The sequence below is a fragment of the Triplophysa dalaica genome, chromosome 18 (genome assembly GCF_015846415.1).
Source record: "Triplophysa dalaica isolate WHDGS20190420 chromosome 18, ASM1584641v1, whole genome shotgun sequence".
Lineage (NCBI taxonomy): Eukaryota > Metazoa > Chordata > Actinopteri > Cypriniformes > Nemacheilidae > Triplophysa > Triplophysa dalaica.
In genome coordinates this window covers 9,935,258-9,950,812 of record NC_079559.1, presented here as the reverse complement: position 1 = coordinate 9,950,812, position 15,555 = coordinate 9,935,258, and the positions used below count along the sequence as shown (strand labels likewise).

Below are 15,555 nucleotides of genomic sequence, written 5' to 3'. Positions count from 1 at the left end.
AGTTCTAGGCAACAGGAATAAAAAGTGAATATTACATTTTAAATAATGTATTTGAATAAATAGTTGAACACTCTTGGCCATAACTGTATACAGTGAACTCATTTCCAGCACAACTACTTCACTCTCATATTGCTGTAGTTTTGTAACGGATAAGTTAGTGTAAAAAAATCTGTATTCCTTAATGACATTTCTTTTTAAATTCACAGATCCCACACTCCCAAAACTCTTATTACAGAATCACAAACAACACAACAATAAATCTGGCCTTATGGAAATTAGACAGATTCATGTTTTTGTAAAGTATATATGACAATCTTGTATTTACAGCGTCGTCTCACGATACCGTCACTCCCTTTTCAGTGTGTTGTAGGGCACAAAGTGTTGAGTGTAACCACTACCGGCACAAGGATGGAGAATTCTAGTGATATATTTAACACTTCCAAAAGATCAATAGCAAAGTGAAAGCTTAGAATGTGCTAGTGTAAGATTGTAACTTCCACAATGGCTTTTTGCTGCATCTCTCTGTTATAAAAGTATCTCTCACTCCCTCTTGTTTTGGTACGGTGCTTCTGAAGGAGATAAGATTTGATGTCCTGACACTTACCTTAATAGGTTCTCACTAGGAAATATAATTAAAACCCCACTGTGGAAATGAACAAAAAACAATTAGTCAATAAAATCCTTTTCAAGTACTGCCTCAAATTTTGTCATAGTGTAGAGGTGCTCAATTTTGCTCTAAAAATCAATCTACAGAGTTTAATTAAATCTTTGAGCAAACACACCTCCCTGTATTCTGCATCAGGGTAGATCTTCTCGAGTAAGACAATTCTTGAATATCTGATATGTTTCACAAATCAAATGTCAAACTACAAAATCCGAACTGATCATGAGATGTATTCCAAACATTTTTTATTGGATTGGATTTCAAACCATGAATATACTAAACAGATTTGGATTGAGGTAGGCCTACCTATCTAAAGAAAACTTAACTTTTAAAAGTTGATCCTGTACAAAGTCTCAGTCAATAGATTATATAACAACATACTTTTCTTTGTTTGAGGGAAAAAGAGAGAACTAGAAGTTAATTTCTTGTTTTTTGGTATCCAGAAGCGGTCTGACATACAGCCACCTGCTGTGCAGAGCATCTCACTTATATCTTGTGAAACACTGAACTTCCCCCAAAGTGAGCAACTAGTGGATACATCCAGAGAATCATTTGTATGATTGAAGCATTAACAAACGGGTTACATCACCACACGGAGGAAAGAGACTGTGAGAAGGAAATGGACTGAGCACTCTCGGTTATTGAAGGGCTTTCACTTTTCATTCGTTTGGTTGAGCTCTGGACTGAGAGACTGGCAGAGGAGATCTTTGTGTATTGTCTGCTAATATTTTTTCTGTTTCTCTCATATGAGTTGCTCGAGTCTAACTAATTTGTTTGCAGTGTATTAACTTCACGCTAGGTGTCTAATTTTAGTCTTTGGCGATTATTGGAAAATGTTTTACTCTGTCCCTGCTGGTTTTGTATGTACCTCCTAGCAAAATGTTTTTGTTAATGGATATATGAATATGTTTATATAGATTCATTGGAAGGCTCATTTCCTAGAAGAGATCTGATAAAAAGCCACAGGGAATGCCCTCAGAGACATAATGACTGTCAATTTTCTTAGTCTTTTGAGCTTTTTGAAGGTGAAAGTGTTGATATGTCAGTGTGGGGCTGAATAATTATATAAATTAACTGTTTTTTATTTGAAGGTTATTTTGTCATAAGTAAATCAAATTACCATTGCCTGAAAAAGGGTTTTGTTTTTTACTATTAAATTAAATTAAATTATATTGTATTGTATTGTGATAATATATTATATCAACATATAAAAAACTGAAATCATTTTTTTTGGCCCTCTAATGTTTTTAAAGCTTTCAGTGGTCAAGCTCCATCTTATTTTGCATATCTTCTTACTCCTCTTTCATCCTCCAGATATTAAAGATCTTCTGACAGGGCCTTTATTGTTTAAGTGTGATAGGGCTTTCTCAGTTACCGCCCCCCGTCTTTGGAATCAACTGCAACCCGACATCTGCCTTGCACCTTCTATTTAAACTTTTTAAAAAAGGTTGAAAACATTTCTTTACTCTCAGACTTTTAATTGATTTTACCTATGTTTTATCGTTTATTGTTTGTTTTTGCTTGTCTTTGCTTGTCTTTTGTTTTTAACTCTTCTGAATGTCTGCGTTACAAGTATAAAATTCAGTCTATACTTTTTACAAAGTTGTGTATTGTCCATGGTGTAAAAGATGGATTCATTTCACATGATGCAGGAGTCTGGCTGCGTCATCCGATTGAAAGAGTTGTGAGTGAGCGTGCGTGGGTATGCAATCCCTGCACTGCACACCAGTAATGACACACTTGCATTCCCGTTTTCACGTAATGACACACTTTAGGAAGATCATATAGTGGGGAGATGCATATTTTCGTTTTTATTTTGGGGATGTTTTTCAAAGCATGATCTCAAAGCAGGCTATTGTCAACTGTTGAGTGCTAGTGTAACGAAGGCCATCGAGAAAGAGCTGTGCAAGAGAGTCTCAAGCGACAGACCAGTTAGTTATTTTTAAAAACCACTAGCCACAATATAAAGCCCTGTTTATAGGCACAAATAATTTATATGTTAATTATATTTATTAAAGTTGAATGATTAGGTATAATTATTGACACCCCACCACAGACCTCACTAGTTTTCCACCCTAACTACAGCCATGATAATTTAATATGATACAATATAATTTGTATAATACAATATATAATGTATAATACAACTCTACTCTACTGTACTATGCTATAATATCATATAATATTATATTATACTATACTGTACTATACTATACTATACTATACTATACTATACTATACTATACTATACTATACTATACTATACTATACTTTATTACTATTCTATATTACACTATACTGTGCTGTACTGTACTATACTATACTATATTACTATTCTATATTACACTATACTGTGCTGTACTGTACTATACTATACTTTATTACTATTCTATATTACACTATACTGTGCTGTACTGTACTATACTATACTATATTACTATTCTATATTACACTATACTGTGCTGTACTGTACTATACTATACTATATTACTATTCTATATTACACTATACTGTGCTGTACTGTACTATACTATACTATATTACTATACTTTACTACACTACACTGTACTATACTATACTATACTGTACTATACTATACTATACTATACTATACTATACTATACTATACTATACTATACTATACTATATTACTATTCTATATTACACTATACTGTGCTGTACTGTACTATACTATACTATATTACTATTCTATATTACACTATACTGTGCTGTACTGTACTATACTATACTATATTACTATACTTTACTACACTACACTGTACTATACTATACTATACTATACTATACTATAATATATTACTATTCTATATTACACTATACTGTGCTGTACTACACTACACTAAACTAAACTTTACTCTACTATACTATACTATATTACTATTCTATATTACACTACATTATACAGTACTGCACTGTACTATACTACACTATACTGTACTGTACTATACTATTCTATACTACAACAAACTGTACTGTACTGTAATCTACTGTACTATGCTATGCTATACTATATTACTATTAAATATTACATTACACTATACTGTACTATACTATACTATACTACACTGTTAAGCCATGAAAACTTTCTTCACATGTTTGTAGTTTTGTTCCAACATGTTGAGGAGTTTGGTGGAACTGTTCCTTTAAGAAACTGTATTTTTTTAATCAATGCCTCTTAGTACTATTAGAATGGTGCTGTATCCTGCTATTATTTATTTGACCTGTTCAGCCTTGAGAGCCATTTGAACATAGAGCCCTCTAACCTGAGAAATGACTTGGAATGAGAGCCCAAGGCTTACTAAGCTTCTGGAGACTGAGTGAGCTGTCTTGGTAAAGCAGGTGAACACAGTGAACAGATCATTTACATACTGAGCAATTAACAGCCTCTCTTGTGACTAGCAGAATGCAGATTTTTCTTACTTCTTGATAATTTCTGACGAATCAAGCCTGTTTCTCTCATGAGCTCACAATGCAGAAGAGACGCCGGCCTCTCATTCCACTTGCACAAATATTTGCATTTGGCTCTCCCTCTGAGCTACACAATGTCTTCGTCCCAAATTGCAGGTTTTGGTGTGTGAAATGAGCGAGTTATATAATTCCACCGACTGAGAGGATCCAACCCTCACAATATTTACAACTTGACATTTCAATCCGCAAGAGTTTGATAAGTAGGAAGTCGGTGGGAAGACCTCAAGAGAACATATTAGTTTCAAGCAAACATTAAGAACAATGGTTATTGCCGTAAAAAGTAAAGGGGGCACTTTTCATCATCACCCAAATGCTCATATAAATCTACCAATAAACTTTACAGCCAAGCGGGATCTGAACTTGCATCCACTCATGGGAATTCATCTCAATTTTAAGCCACAATACAGGTACAGTAGCTTATATTCAGGTAGGGGCTTGAGCCCACCAAAGACTGAAATATGAGAACCCCCTAAGGTTATTGTAGAAGATATTGTTCCAAATTAGGCATAGAAACAAGAGGGAAACAATGGACCCAGTAGAGAGAGGAAGTAGATGGTGGGAGGAAGGATAGTGAGAATTAGAGAGAAAGAAAGAAATATAAGTCCCCCAGGACAAGCACTCATACAAACACCCCCTACACTAGTCATTATTCACACATACAGAACCCCTATCTACCCAAACTCCTTTCAGGCGCCGTATAGCAGTGTGTGTGTGAGCGTGCACGCGAGCAAGCGAGCGAGAGAGAGAGAGAGAGAAAGAGAAAGGGAAAGAGAACTGCTTCACTGTGTGTCCCCATTCAAATCTTGAGGGGCCATATCGTGGAATCCCATCATGTTGGGAACACAGAAATGAAATGCCCTGTCACTGCTGTTAGTGAGATACATGATGAGAAAGAATATGATGGAAAGAATCGTTTCTCCTTTGTGGAGTCGATCTCTAGGGACGGCTGACATTTTCACATTTCATCCACACACACATACTACAGGGTGTTGACCAGCAATGTCGACCCCCATTTTGACCCAGTCAGGATGGATTAATTTGATGTGAGGTAATGTGTGCAGAAAGGAATTGATTGGCTGCTGCGCCATGTGCTGCCCAGCCACCGAAGGACAGATCAGTTCCATGAACCAACATAAAGAATGCTCTGTTGTAAAGGATGTGCTAGAACAACATTAAAGATCGGGTATCATGCTATGTCATGCATTCTGACATCTTAACACTGTTAAACGTGCTGACTTCTTATGCTTCACATGGTCAACTTGTTCAAAAACGAGTTGGACATATGACGTAGTATTTCTGTACTTGATACACTCCCCCAGCACTCCTTTTTTATAAGTCGACACAGGGATCCTGTTCCTTTTATTGGGCAAGTCTCCCAGAAAAGCACGACAAAGCGAATGAAAGAGCCTGCTCACGAGCCAACCCACGAGCGAGAACCGCTTACCATCAAGGTTATCTGCGCTCAGTGATGGATGTTATATTACCGGTGGAAACAACGCTGGATTTAGAGATTGTTTGAAATTAATATATGGCGTGGTCCCAGTGCTTAAAGATGATGGGCATTAACTGCACGCGGAACACTAAGTTAATTTAATTGTGATGATGCGTAAATGGTTCGTGCTGTTTTTCTTTCTGACTCTCCCCACTAGTCCCACCCTTTTCAGCTTGTGTTTTTCCAGCAATAATCGCACAGCTTTATCTCTCTTTTATAAATTTGATCAAACCTAAACATTTTCGAAGCTAAAACGTATGAAATACTACTGTATTGGCACTCAAGATTACTTGAAACTGCCTGTGATACTACCTGTGATAACTGCCGGAATCCTTAAAGAGAAGTTCCTGTTGCAGCTTGCTAAATGTTTCAGTTATAGGATTTTCCTTTTGGTTGGTTAGTTACATTTATGTTTGCGTTTTTCTGAACCTTCTTAACAACATTTTGATTCAGTTTTTTTTTGCCTGTTCTTCTTGTTCTACACATAAAGTAAGGCCCTATGTTGCTTAATAGCTTTTATTTGTTTTAGAAAAAGTATTTACAAATAAATCTGATGCTGGATTTCAATTTCCACTATTGACTATCATTCAGAACTTCCAGAAGCACTTCCTGTCTCATTTTGTTATTTCCATAAAATCAAGACATTCTCTCAGCTAATTTGGTTCCAATAAATAGTCAAGAAAATACAAGAAAGCACTCGAAAGCATTGTATTAAAGATTTAAGCAGGTGATAAAAATATAAAAAATAATAAAATATCTTATACCCTCCTTAAAGCTTGTTTTTTAAAGAACAGACCTTTTGTATTTTATTTTTTCGAATCAGTTCTAAATGTTCTTTTGGTTGCATTTTTTCTAGTATTTGTCAAGTGTTCAAAGAATAATATATGACGCTGTCCTGGGCCAGACACGAAAAATAGTCTAAATGGATCTTTACAGTATAATATCCACAGATATTTTTAGTTTTACGAGGTGGCTAATTTGCATGAATTCATATGATCTCATACGTACGTTTTACAGTTTGTTGATTAGGGGAGGGGCTTCAGTATGCCTTCACATCGTATAAATTCATACGTATTAGCCACCTTGTAAAATAGTAAAGAATTTCTGTGAGATCAGGCTGATTGTTTTGTCTAAAAATCCTGTTGTTTACGTTTTACATGCTAGATAGGGCAAAATATCGCAACAATGCAATCTGAAAAAAGTGCCATTGGGAGTTGAAATTTCTGCGGGTGATTTACTAAAAAGGCACACATAAAAAAAACAGGCACAATATCTATATCCCATAGTTACTAACGCAAAAGAGCAGCGCTCAGTAGCCCAGAGTTAAAGACATGCTTTCTTGTGTGCCAAAAGTGGCAGTTGCGCACCCGCAAGCTGTTAGTAAATCTGACCGTTGGAGTTAATAGGCTTTTAATGAATGCAGGTTATGGAATAGGAACTTGGACTCATTGAAAACCCTCTGCGTTTCAATACGGTACATTGTTTTCTCTACTGAGCCCTAAAACTATACACACATCTATAGTTCTTATGACCAATAAATCTGGAACAAGCAAGTGATATTAAAATAGATTGCCCAGCACAGATCCAGAGGTTATATTTCGGGCAATATGACAAAGGAGCCTCTAAGCTGCAGTATCGATGATCTGTGTGTACACATTCTAAGCCCACATAACAATAGCTCTACTAAAACTCCTTGCACAGTGAGAGATCTGAAACTTTATATCGCCACACAGATACAAATGATGCCCAAAAAAAGGCTGTTTCTAGGGAACGCTCCAAGCATTAAGGGCCATGCTTAACAGCTCATGGTCAATTTCAGCCAAAGTCTTGGCTGTTCTGTACGGTGAAACCCTCTAAACTGAACTGATTACAAAATAAACTGTTTTAAAGGCAGACAATTGAGAAAAGGTTTAGAGATGTTTGATAAACATAATTTAAACAAGCCCTGTTAACACCTTCTCTCAAGAAAGCAACACTCGACCGCTCAGTGGTCAGCAAGTAGAGACCAATCTCACTATGCCTCTCCTTTCCAAGGCCCTTGAAAGGGTAGTTTTTAACCAAATATGTGCCTATCTCTCACAGTGCGAGCTTCAGGACAGTCCTCAATCCGGCTTCAAGAAAGAACATTCTACGGAGACGGCTCTCCTGTATGTCGTTGAAAACCTACGGCAGGCAAAGGCTAAATCCTTGTCATCTGTCCTTATTCTGCTGGATCTTTCTGCTGCATTTGACACTGTGAACCACCAGATCCTGTTGTCCACTCTCTCCAAACTGGGCATCTCTGGAACTCCACTCAATTGGTTTGACTTTTATCTCACAGGGAGATCCTTTAAGGTATCCTGGATAGGCGAGACATCCATATCTCACCAGCTGACAACTGGAGTTCCTCAGGGATCCGTTCTTGCTCCTCTCCTCTTTTCTATTTATACCACCTCCTTGGGTCCAATTATTAAGGCACATGGGTTCTCATACCATTTTATGCAGATGATACACAGCTTCATTTCTCTTTTCAGCAAGATGACCCCACCGTCTCTGCCAGTGTCTCTGGCTGCCTTCTGGACATCTCTTCTTGGATTAAAGAGTATCACCTACAACTCAACATCTCCGAGACAGAACTCCTGGTTATACCGGCCCACCCATCAATTGAACACCACCTTACCATTCAAAGTCCCACAAAGTCTGCATGGAACCTGGGGGTGATGTTTCACAACGTGCTGAAATTAACTTCCTACATCACAGCAACCACTCGAACTTGCAGGTATGTGCTCTACAACATCAGGAAAATCAGGCCGTTCCAGTCGGAGCAAGCCTCTCAGCTGCTAGTCCAAGCTCTGGTCCTGTCAAGACTGGATAACTGCAAATCTCTACCGGCCGGCCATCCAACCAATGCAGCCAAGCCCTTGCAAATGATCCAGAATGCAGGTGCATGTCTAGTTTTGAATCAGCCTAAAAGAACTCATATAAAACTTCTCCTGATTTCACTTCACTGGCTGCAGGTTGCCGCCTGGATGAAGTTTAAATTGCTGACACTGGCCTTCAGAACGACAACGGATTAAAATTTGCCCCTTTACCTCAACTCACTGCTCCAGGTCTACATCCCCTCCCGTCATCTTCGGTCTGAAAATTAGCAACGCCTGGTTGTTCCATCACAGCGTGGCACAAAATCGCTTGCAAAAACCTTTACTCCTTCGGTTCCCCTGTGGTGGAATGAACTACACGAACTGCAGCAACCTTCACTACTTTCAAAAAACAGCGCAAAACATACCTGTTCTGCATTTAACTGACTAACCAATAACTGTCTATGTCTTGTACCTAAAAAAATATTGTTGTTCATTCTCTACCTTGCTTTCTCCAGCTTTAATCCTCCTAGTACCATGGCGTTGTAAACTAACTGTCCTGTTTGGCGCGTTGACAAAATGTCTATTTGCTCTCCTACTTGTAAGTCTCTTTGGATAAAAACGTCTGCCAAACAAATAAATGTAAAAAATACATTCAGATGTTGGTGACGTTTGCTTTTACCCATTTCTGCTATTTATATTTTTGTCTCTCTCTAGATCTCATAGTTCATCCGTCTTACTGTTTCAAAAATGTGTGTGAAACTTCAAATGCCCCAAAAATTACACTTTTCATTGACGTGATATTGAGATAGTGAGAGGTTATACATCTCGTTTTAAATTTCAATCAGTTTGCCTACCCAGACTATCAAGTAGCCTTTGGGTTTCTGAGCAGTTGTATTATTAATTTTTTGCTTGTGTGTTCTTCAGAATTTAAATTAAAGTTTTCACTTCAAAAAGAATTCTAGACGAGCCATTGTAAATAGATTTTTGAGGAGTCTAAATAAGAACTGCTGTATAAAAGTAACCATACATATTAATAGCTACATCAAACATATCTGTTCATTGCATTACGACAGGGCAATATATACATGTGGTGACAGTTGGTGGTGAAATGACAGACTGCAGGTGTGCATGTGTAATTTATCTGCTGACTCCAGTGTCCCACGGCGAGAGATGTTCTTATGAAATGTTTATGTGTTTTTTTTACAGTGCATGTAAAGGCTGGCACATGTGAGGTGATCGCAGCCCATCGCTGCTGTAACAGAAATAAGATTGAGGAGAGATCACAGACTGTCAAGTGTTCCTGCTTTCCGGGACAGGTCGCAGGAACGACGAGAGCTGCACCTTCCTGCGTGGATGGTAAAAATGCATTTTTATCCATTTTAATTCTCTTCATTTAAATTTTATTTTTTGTTTTTTATTCTAAAAAGTGACTGGACAGAGGAATGTTTTGTGCACGCCTCTTAGATACACAAAATTAAGAAATGATCACAATTGTTTGTTGATGTTAAATTTCTAAATAGTATTTTAAATAGTGCATTTAAATTGTATTGGACTTTTTTATTGCTGCATTTTGAGTATGGAATGAAATACATTTACGTTTATAATCTTTCTTCGTTCCCCATCTTCGATTGTTATTGTTATTGAGCTCAATGCAATGCCCATTGTATGAACTAAAACTACATAGATTGTGTCCTGCATCTTCCTCTTTTCCCTCCTTGACAGTCTGGCTGTTTCATTTAATAGTGTGTCAACACTGTCCACTTGACAGAGAAATCGATCTTTATCTTATTTTGCCTGACTGTAAACTCAGGAAAAAATATCTCCGGTGTCTCCACACGCAGCGCTCTGCGTGAGAGGAAATGTCAAATAAGCTGTGTTTCTACCCATCTCATGCTTCATCCTTTCTCTCCATCATATCAAATTGCTTATCATCTGTTGGCCATTTTCTAGCTCTTGAACTGAACCCCATGATCATCTCTGCATTTAAAGGGTCATATTATTCATTCATGTTTTTTTTCATGAGATAATTTTTGTCACGGTTTCTTGGATCATCAGGTTGTCATTTATTGGGACAATTAAAAGTATATTAAATGATTATTGATTAAACAAATTGAGAAAAAAATGTAATTGTATCATGATAATATCATATATAATCATATACAGCCAAAAAAATGAAGAGACCATTTTTTATTATTTTCAGTTTTTGTTAATTTACTATTTACGGGTATGTTTTTAAATTAAATGATTATTTTGTTTTATGCTGTGAACTACTTATGATATTTTTTACCAAATTTCGAATACAAATATTGTTTCTATCTGCACTTTTAAGCTATACAGGAGAAATATTTGTAAACGTCTTTAGGAAAAGTTCAAAATTGACTTTTATCACAGATGTCCATGTGTCCTGCTGTTAGATGATTTTATATCACTCCTGGGGTTCGATTTGGTGAAATTCAACAGTCACTGAACTTGAATTGATACATCTAAAAATGCAGATTAAATGAAAATTTGGAATGGTCTCTTAAACAGTAAATGTTGAGAAGATTTTTGAAAAAACATTATTTTAGCAGATGAGTAAAGCAAAAAAAGTGGCTTTGAAGGGCAATATATTTTATGGCCAATTATTTGATATAAAGAAGTTCTTCTTTATCATTTGGTCATTGCTTAACAAATAACTGCTGCCATGAACAATAGAAAACCTATTTGATTGTTTAAACATCTAAAATAATTGTTGTATGCACAATGCAATTGCACTGGGTTTTATTATTTAAAAAAATGAAATGCAGTCTACAGTATAAGTAACCTAGTGTTATATACTGTACATACTGTGAAAAAGAGAGCCGCTCGACTTTTAAATAAATCATAAAGATCATTAAAATAATCACAGTACAAAGCTAATTCACCGCATTTGGTGTTGTTGTGGTAGACTGGATTGTGTCTTCAGGTATTGTGTGCAAAAGTGGCACAGCATCTGACTGAATTCGACCTCTGTCTGCAGTTCACTTCGTGAGTATGTGTGTACTAACCTCACTGCTCCTGTCCATGTTCCCTGTGATGTAGCATCTATAGTTGCTCAGAAGTGGTGGTGTCAGATGGAGCCGTGTTTGGACAGCGAGGAATGTAAAGTCCTGCCCGACCTTACAGGCTGGAGCTGCAGCACCGGCAACAAAGTGAAGACCACGAAGGTTAGTACAGTATATTCGCACACACATACACTACACATACAGGTACATGCGCACTTCAACAAGAGCATTCTACTCTGTTGTCCTGACTGTGAAAACTTCTGTTTCTAAATGCAAAAAACATCTCAAGTTGAAACATCTCAATCAAAATCTAACACATGTTGCAGAACCGGTGTGTTTCGCTGTCCCAATTATCACAAGTTTAATTCTGCTGTGTACTTGTTACAGCTGGAAAACGTTTTACTTCCTGTACGTAGAGTATGCAAATGCTTCTCATCCCCTGACTCCATGGCTCCGTTCCCAATCCATGCAAGCTGTCTTGTCTAGTTTCTATTGGAACCTTTCTTCTAAAACGCTATTCTGACAGAAATTTAACCATATAAATCGCCGATTTGGAACCCACAGGGATAGACATCCAACCATTTGTCAACGAATATAGCTCTGGTTTAATCATTTGAAGTAATTTTAATAACAGGTTTTTTATTGAATGAATCATACAGAATGATGTCTTATTGTTTTTTGAAATCATATACGTTTTAATATCTGATTTAATATCTTTTATACCTGATGGCTCTTCAACTGTCATGACATTGCATGACAATATATAGAATATAAGTGGATCAAAGGTGGAATAGCAAAGCATCTACCGGTTGCACAGTTCAGAATCTTAATAGTTTGTTGTTTCCCTGCTGTATATAACATTTTCAGACATCCTACTCATTTGACATACTGAATTTTGAAACCGTGCATCACATTTAAATGCAGGTTCTCTCTCTTTTTCTCTCGCTCTATCTCTGACCTAATTCATCTCGTTGTGAATGCATCCCGAACCTTTCCTTATGAGTTCATGTGTAGATAGTCTGAAGTTTGTTTGAACTCACATAAAAAACGATACTGCCTGATTTGGAAACCAAACAATGAAGCAAAACAAAGACATTTCCTTTTTATCACACCAATGATAGTCAAGAAAGTCAAGGAAAGAGAGACAGAAAAGTTACACAAGCAGCGCAGTATATCCTTAACTTTTATTATGGGTGACAGATTATGAAACAAGCTGACACATAGACGAGTAGTTAATAAAATGAAATGACCAGATGACTTTGTTAACCTTTACAATTATGTGCTGTCAGTGTTTCATATAGCCTGCTGTACACTGGCGTTATAAATTAAAAGTAAGATATACGACTGTGGAAAAAACGTACATGGTGAGCTCATATTTTTTCTTTAAAGCCCTTCCAGAGGGGTGTCATGAAATCTAAATGGAAGAGAAAGTTCTATTGTATCAATTTATTTATTTTTATTTTAGTGCTTTAAACTTTTTCAGTTTTTCAATTTCAATTTTTCCTTTAGTTAAGATTTTCCGAAAATGTTTAGGTCAATATTTTATTTGAGTTGAATGAACAGAAAGTTGAAACTTCTGAAACCTTGGACGTCCAAATTCGGTTGAATGAAAGTATATTTTTTTTAAATGACTAAAAAGAAGAACTTTCTTATACTTTTTATTGATTATATATTTGCTAAATGATAATTTATCGGATAAAATAAAATCACAAAATACTAAGGATTCAGAAAGACAACACCTTAATAATCCAATGTACTAACATTGTAACACGAGTAACCAGGTAGAGAAGTGGATCCACGTGCAGTGAATATTTTAATGGATATAAATAAATACATAAAATAATAAAGAGCAAAACACACGAAAACCAACAGAAAGCAAGAGACACAAGACCAAACCTCTAACAACGACAAATCTGAAACAGATCATGACACAAAGCCAAGAACAAAAGAACTACAACAAACTACAACACTAGACAGGAAACAGGAACTAAGGCATATAAACTACAAGTCCATAATAATCGGTGAAACACAGACCTGGATCATGACAAACATAGAGACCTATTAGTCATAGTTATCAAAACTGGGGTCGGAGGGGGAATTACGGTATATTTGTACAATATTTGCTTTTAATGCCCCCTTAGGTTAGATTAAAACATCAAAATATGAGATTTATGACAAACAGTGAACTTTCAAAAACATTATTTAGCAATAAGACAAACCACAGAGTATTAAGATATATGAGTTTTATTTAAATGTACAATATGCATACAAACATTTTAATGTATCTCTACTAATAAAATATTTGAAAAAATTGCAAAGATTTCAATTGCCCAAAGTTGAACTTTTGGCCACTACTGTATCTTGTCATACAATCAGCCTTATATTAATAAATATCAAACAAAACTGCAACATAATTTTACATTACACCTTGAAAACAAACCCAAACCGAAAGAGGCAACTTTATTTTTGAAGTCCCCACGTGGGACAGATTTCCACGACCTTTCCGTGGAGGTTAATGACAAGACATTGCGGAGAAAGGCAGAGCTGCTTTGATCAAGTATTGATGTTTAAATTGACTGATCTTCACAGTAACTGTAAAAACTTGCCAAAACTTGAAAGAGATATGAGGAAATGGAAAGAAAGACAAGGAGCAAGAGGGTGGATCAAGTGTCGGGCGCTCTGCCACGCCGCTCTCCTCAGTTGTCCCTCTCTGCCAACTTGGACGGCAAAATGCCAGGCTCTAAATGAATGAGTTTGCTTGGGTGCCAACCCGTTCACCCACAGCTCCAGCAGAGCATGCACACCAGTGGCTGAGACACAAATGTGAGCAAATAAATGTCAACCGTTAATGAAGGCTTTACTAAAGGAGATCAAGGAGAACCAGACGGCACACGACTTCTCTTGTATAAAAGAAGGCTTTGTGGTTTGAAATGATTGATATTTTGGGGTTGCTCCTGTGCTGGTAAACAGGTGCGAGCCTGCACAGGTGTAGCCTATCTAATGGGATAATATCAAACCTAAATTCCCTCTCTTTCTGTTTCAGGTGACCCGATAGTTCTGTAATGAGATCTGCGACGGTGTTGGACTGGGAAGATAGAACTGAAACTGAGGAAAAGTGGACTAACTAGCATCCAAGAGAAAACATTAAGCTTCAGCTAACAGGATTTGTTCAGTATTACTCAAACAAAAATTATTGAAAGAGACAAAACTGATGACCACACTGATGTCTCCAGACCTTTATCCACCATAAACATTAGGAGCATTCTTGTGTCGGACCCCCCGGCCTTCTGGACGCTCAGTCTTCTTCCCCGGAGGTGGATTTATAGACACTGGAGTGTGTTCGGCTGGGGGGGGTCACTGTATGCAGTTGTTTTTATAGAAGGTGTTCGGATCAAATACACCTGTGCAGCGCAAATGGAGTATAATTGAGGCAACCATCTCTTCAGAAACATCCCTCATCTTTTGCTCTCTGAATCCTTCCCTCATCATTAAGTTCCTCCCACAATTTCATGATCGTTCAATGGAACCTGAACGGCATTTAAACGTGTAAAAAATCAATCCGGGCCTCTGTCTGATTCATCAAGTGTATATTGTTTGTTTCTAAACTAACGCTTTTCAGCCCCACAGTCTGAAATATCAGAGAATAGATGTACCAGTGTATTCTAGAGTATGTAAAAGTGTAAAAAAATCAAGTCTTCTCAAACAAGCAGAATAAAATGAACGCTTATCACTTTTATTATCAGTGTTTTTATCCAGCCTGGTAACTGCTATTGAGTAAATGTGTCAGTATTATATTCAATAATTAAAGATGTAAAAAAGGAATGCTCTTTGTACTCTATATTCAATTCGGCTGTGAGTCAAAAACCTCACCACTTTTTGTGACTCAGGTAACATTATTTATTTATTCATCCATCATTCGCTGATACTGATAGATGGGAAATAACATAATCAGCGTTATTTATGTCTCTCATGTTTTCTGACCTTTTTGCCTTCAGACAGAACCAGTCACTCCAGATGAATGCCCTCATCTTTCAAGAGGTGCAGCGC

General features: G+C 36.8%; 1 protein-coding gene across 4 annotated transcripts in view; it reads left to right on the top strand.

Moving 5' to 3' along the window:
- tafa3b (TAFA chemokine like family member 3b) overlaps nt 1–15,263 on the top strand; it is a 68,573-nt gene extending 53,310 nt beyond the window's left edge. For all 4 annotated transcript variants that reach the window (XM_056772667.1, XM_056772670.1, XM_056772669.1 and 1 more), the window contains exons 3-5: nt 9,692–9,841; nt 11,546–11,670; nt 14,552–15,263. In XM_056772667.1, coding sequence (XP_056628645.1) covers nt 9,692–9,841; nt 11,546–11,670; nt 14,552–14,563 — 287 coding nt within the window. In that variant the 3' untranslated portion in view covers nt 14,564–15,263. The remainder of the gene's footprint in view (nt 1–9,691; nt 9,842–11,545; nt 11,671–14,551) is intronic.
- Nucleotides 15,264–15,555: the final 292 nt, after the last annotated feature.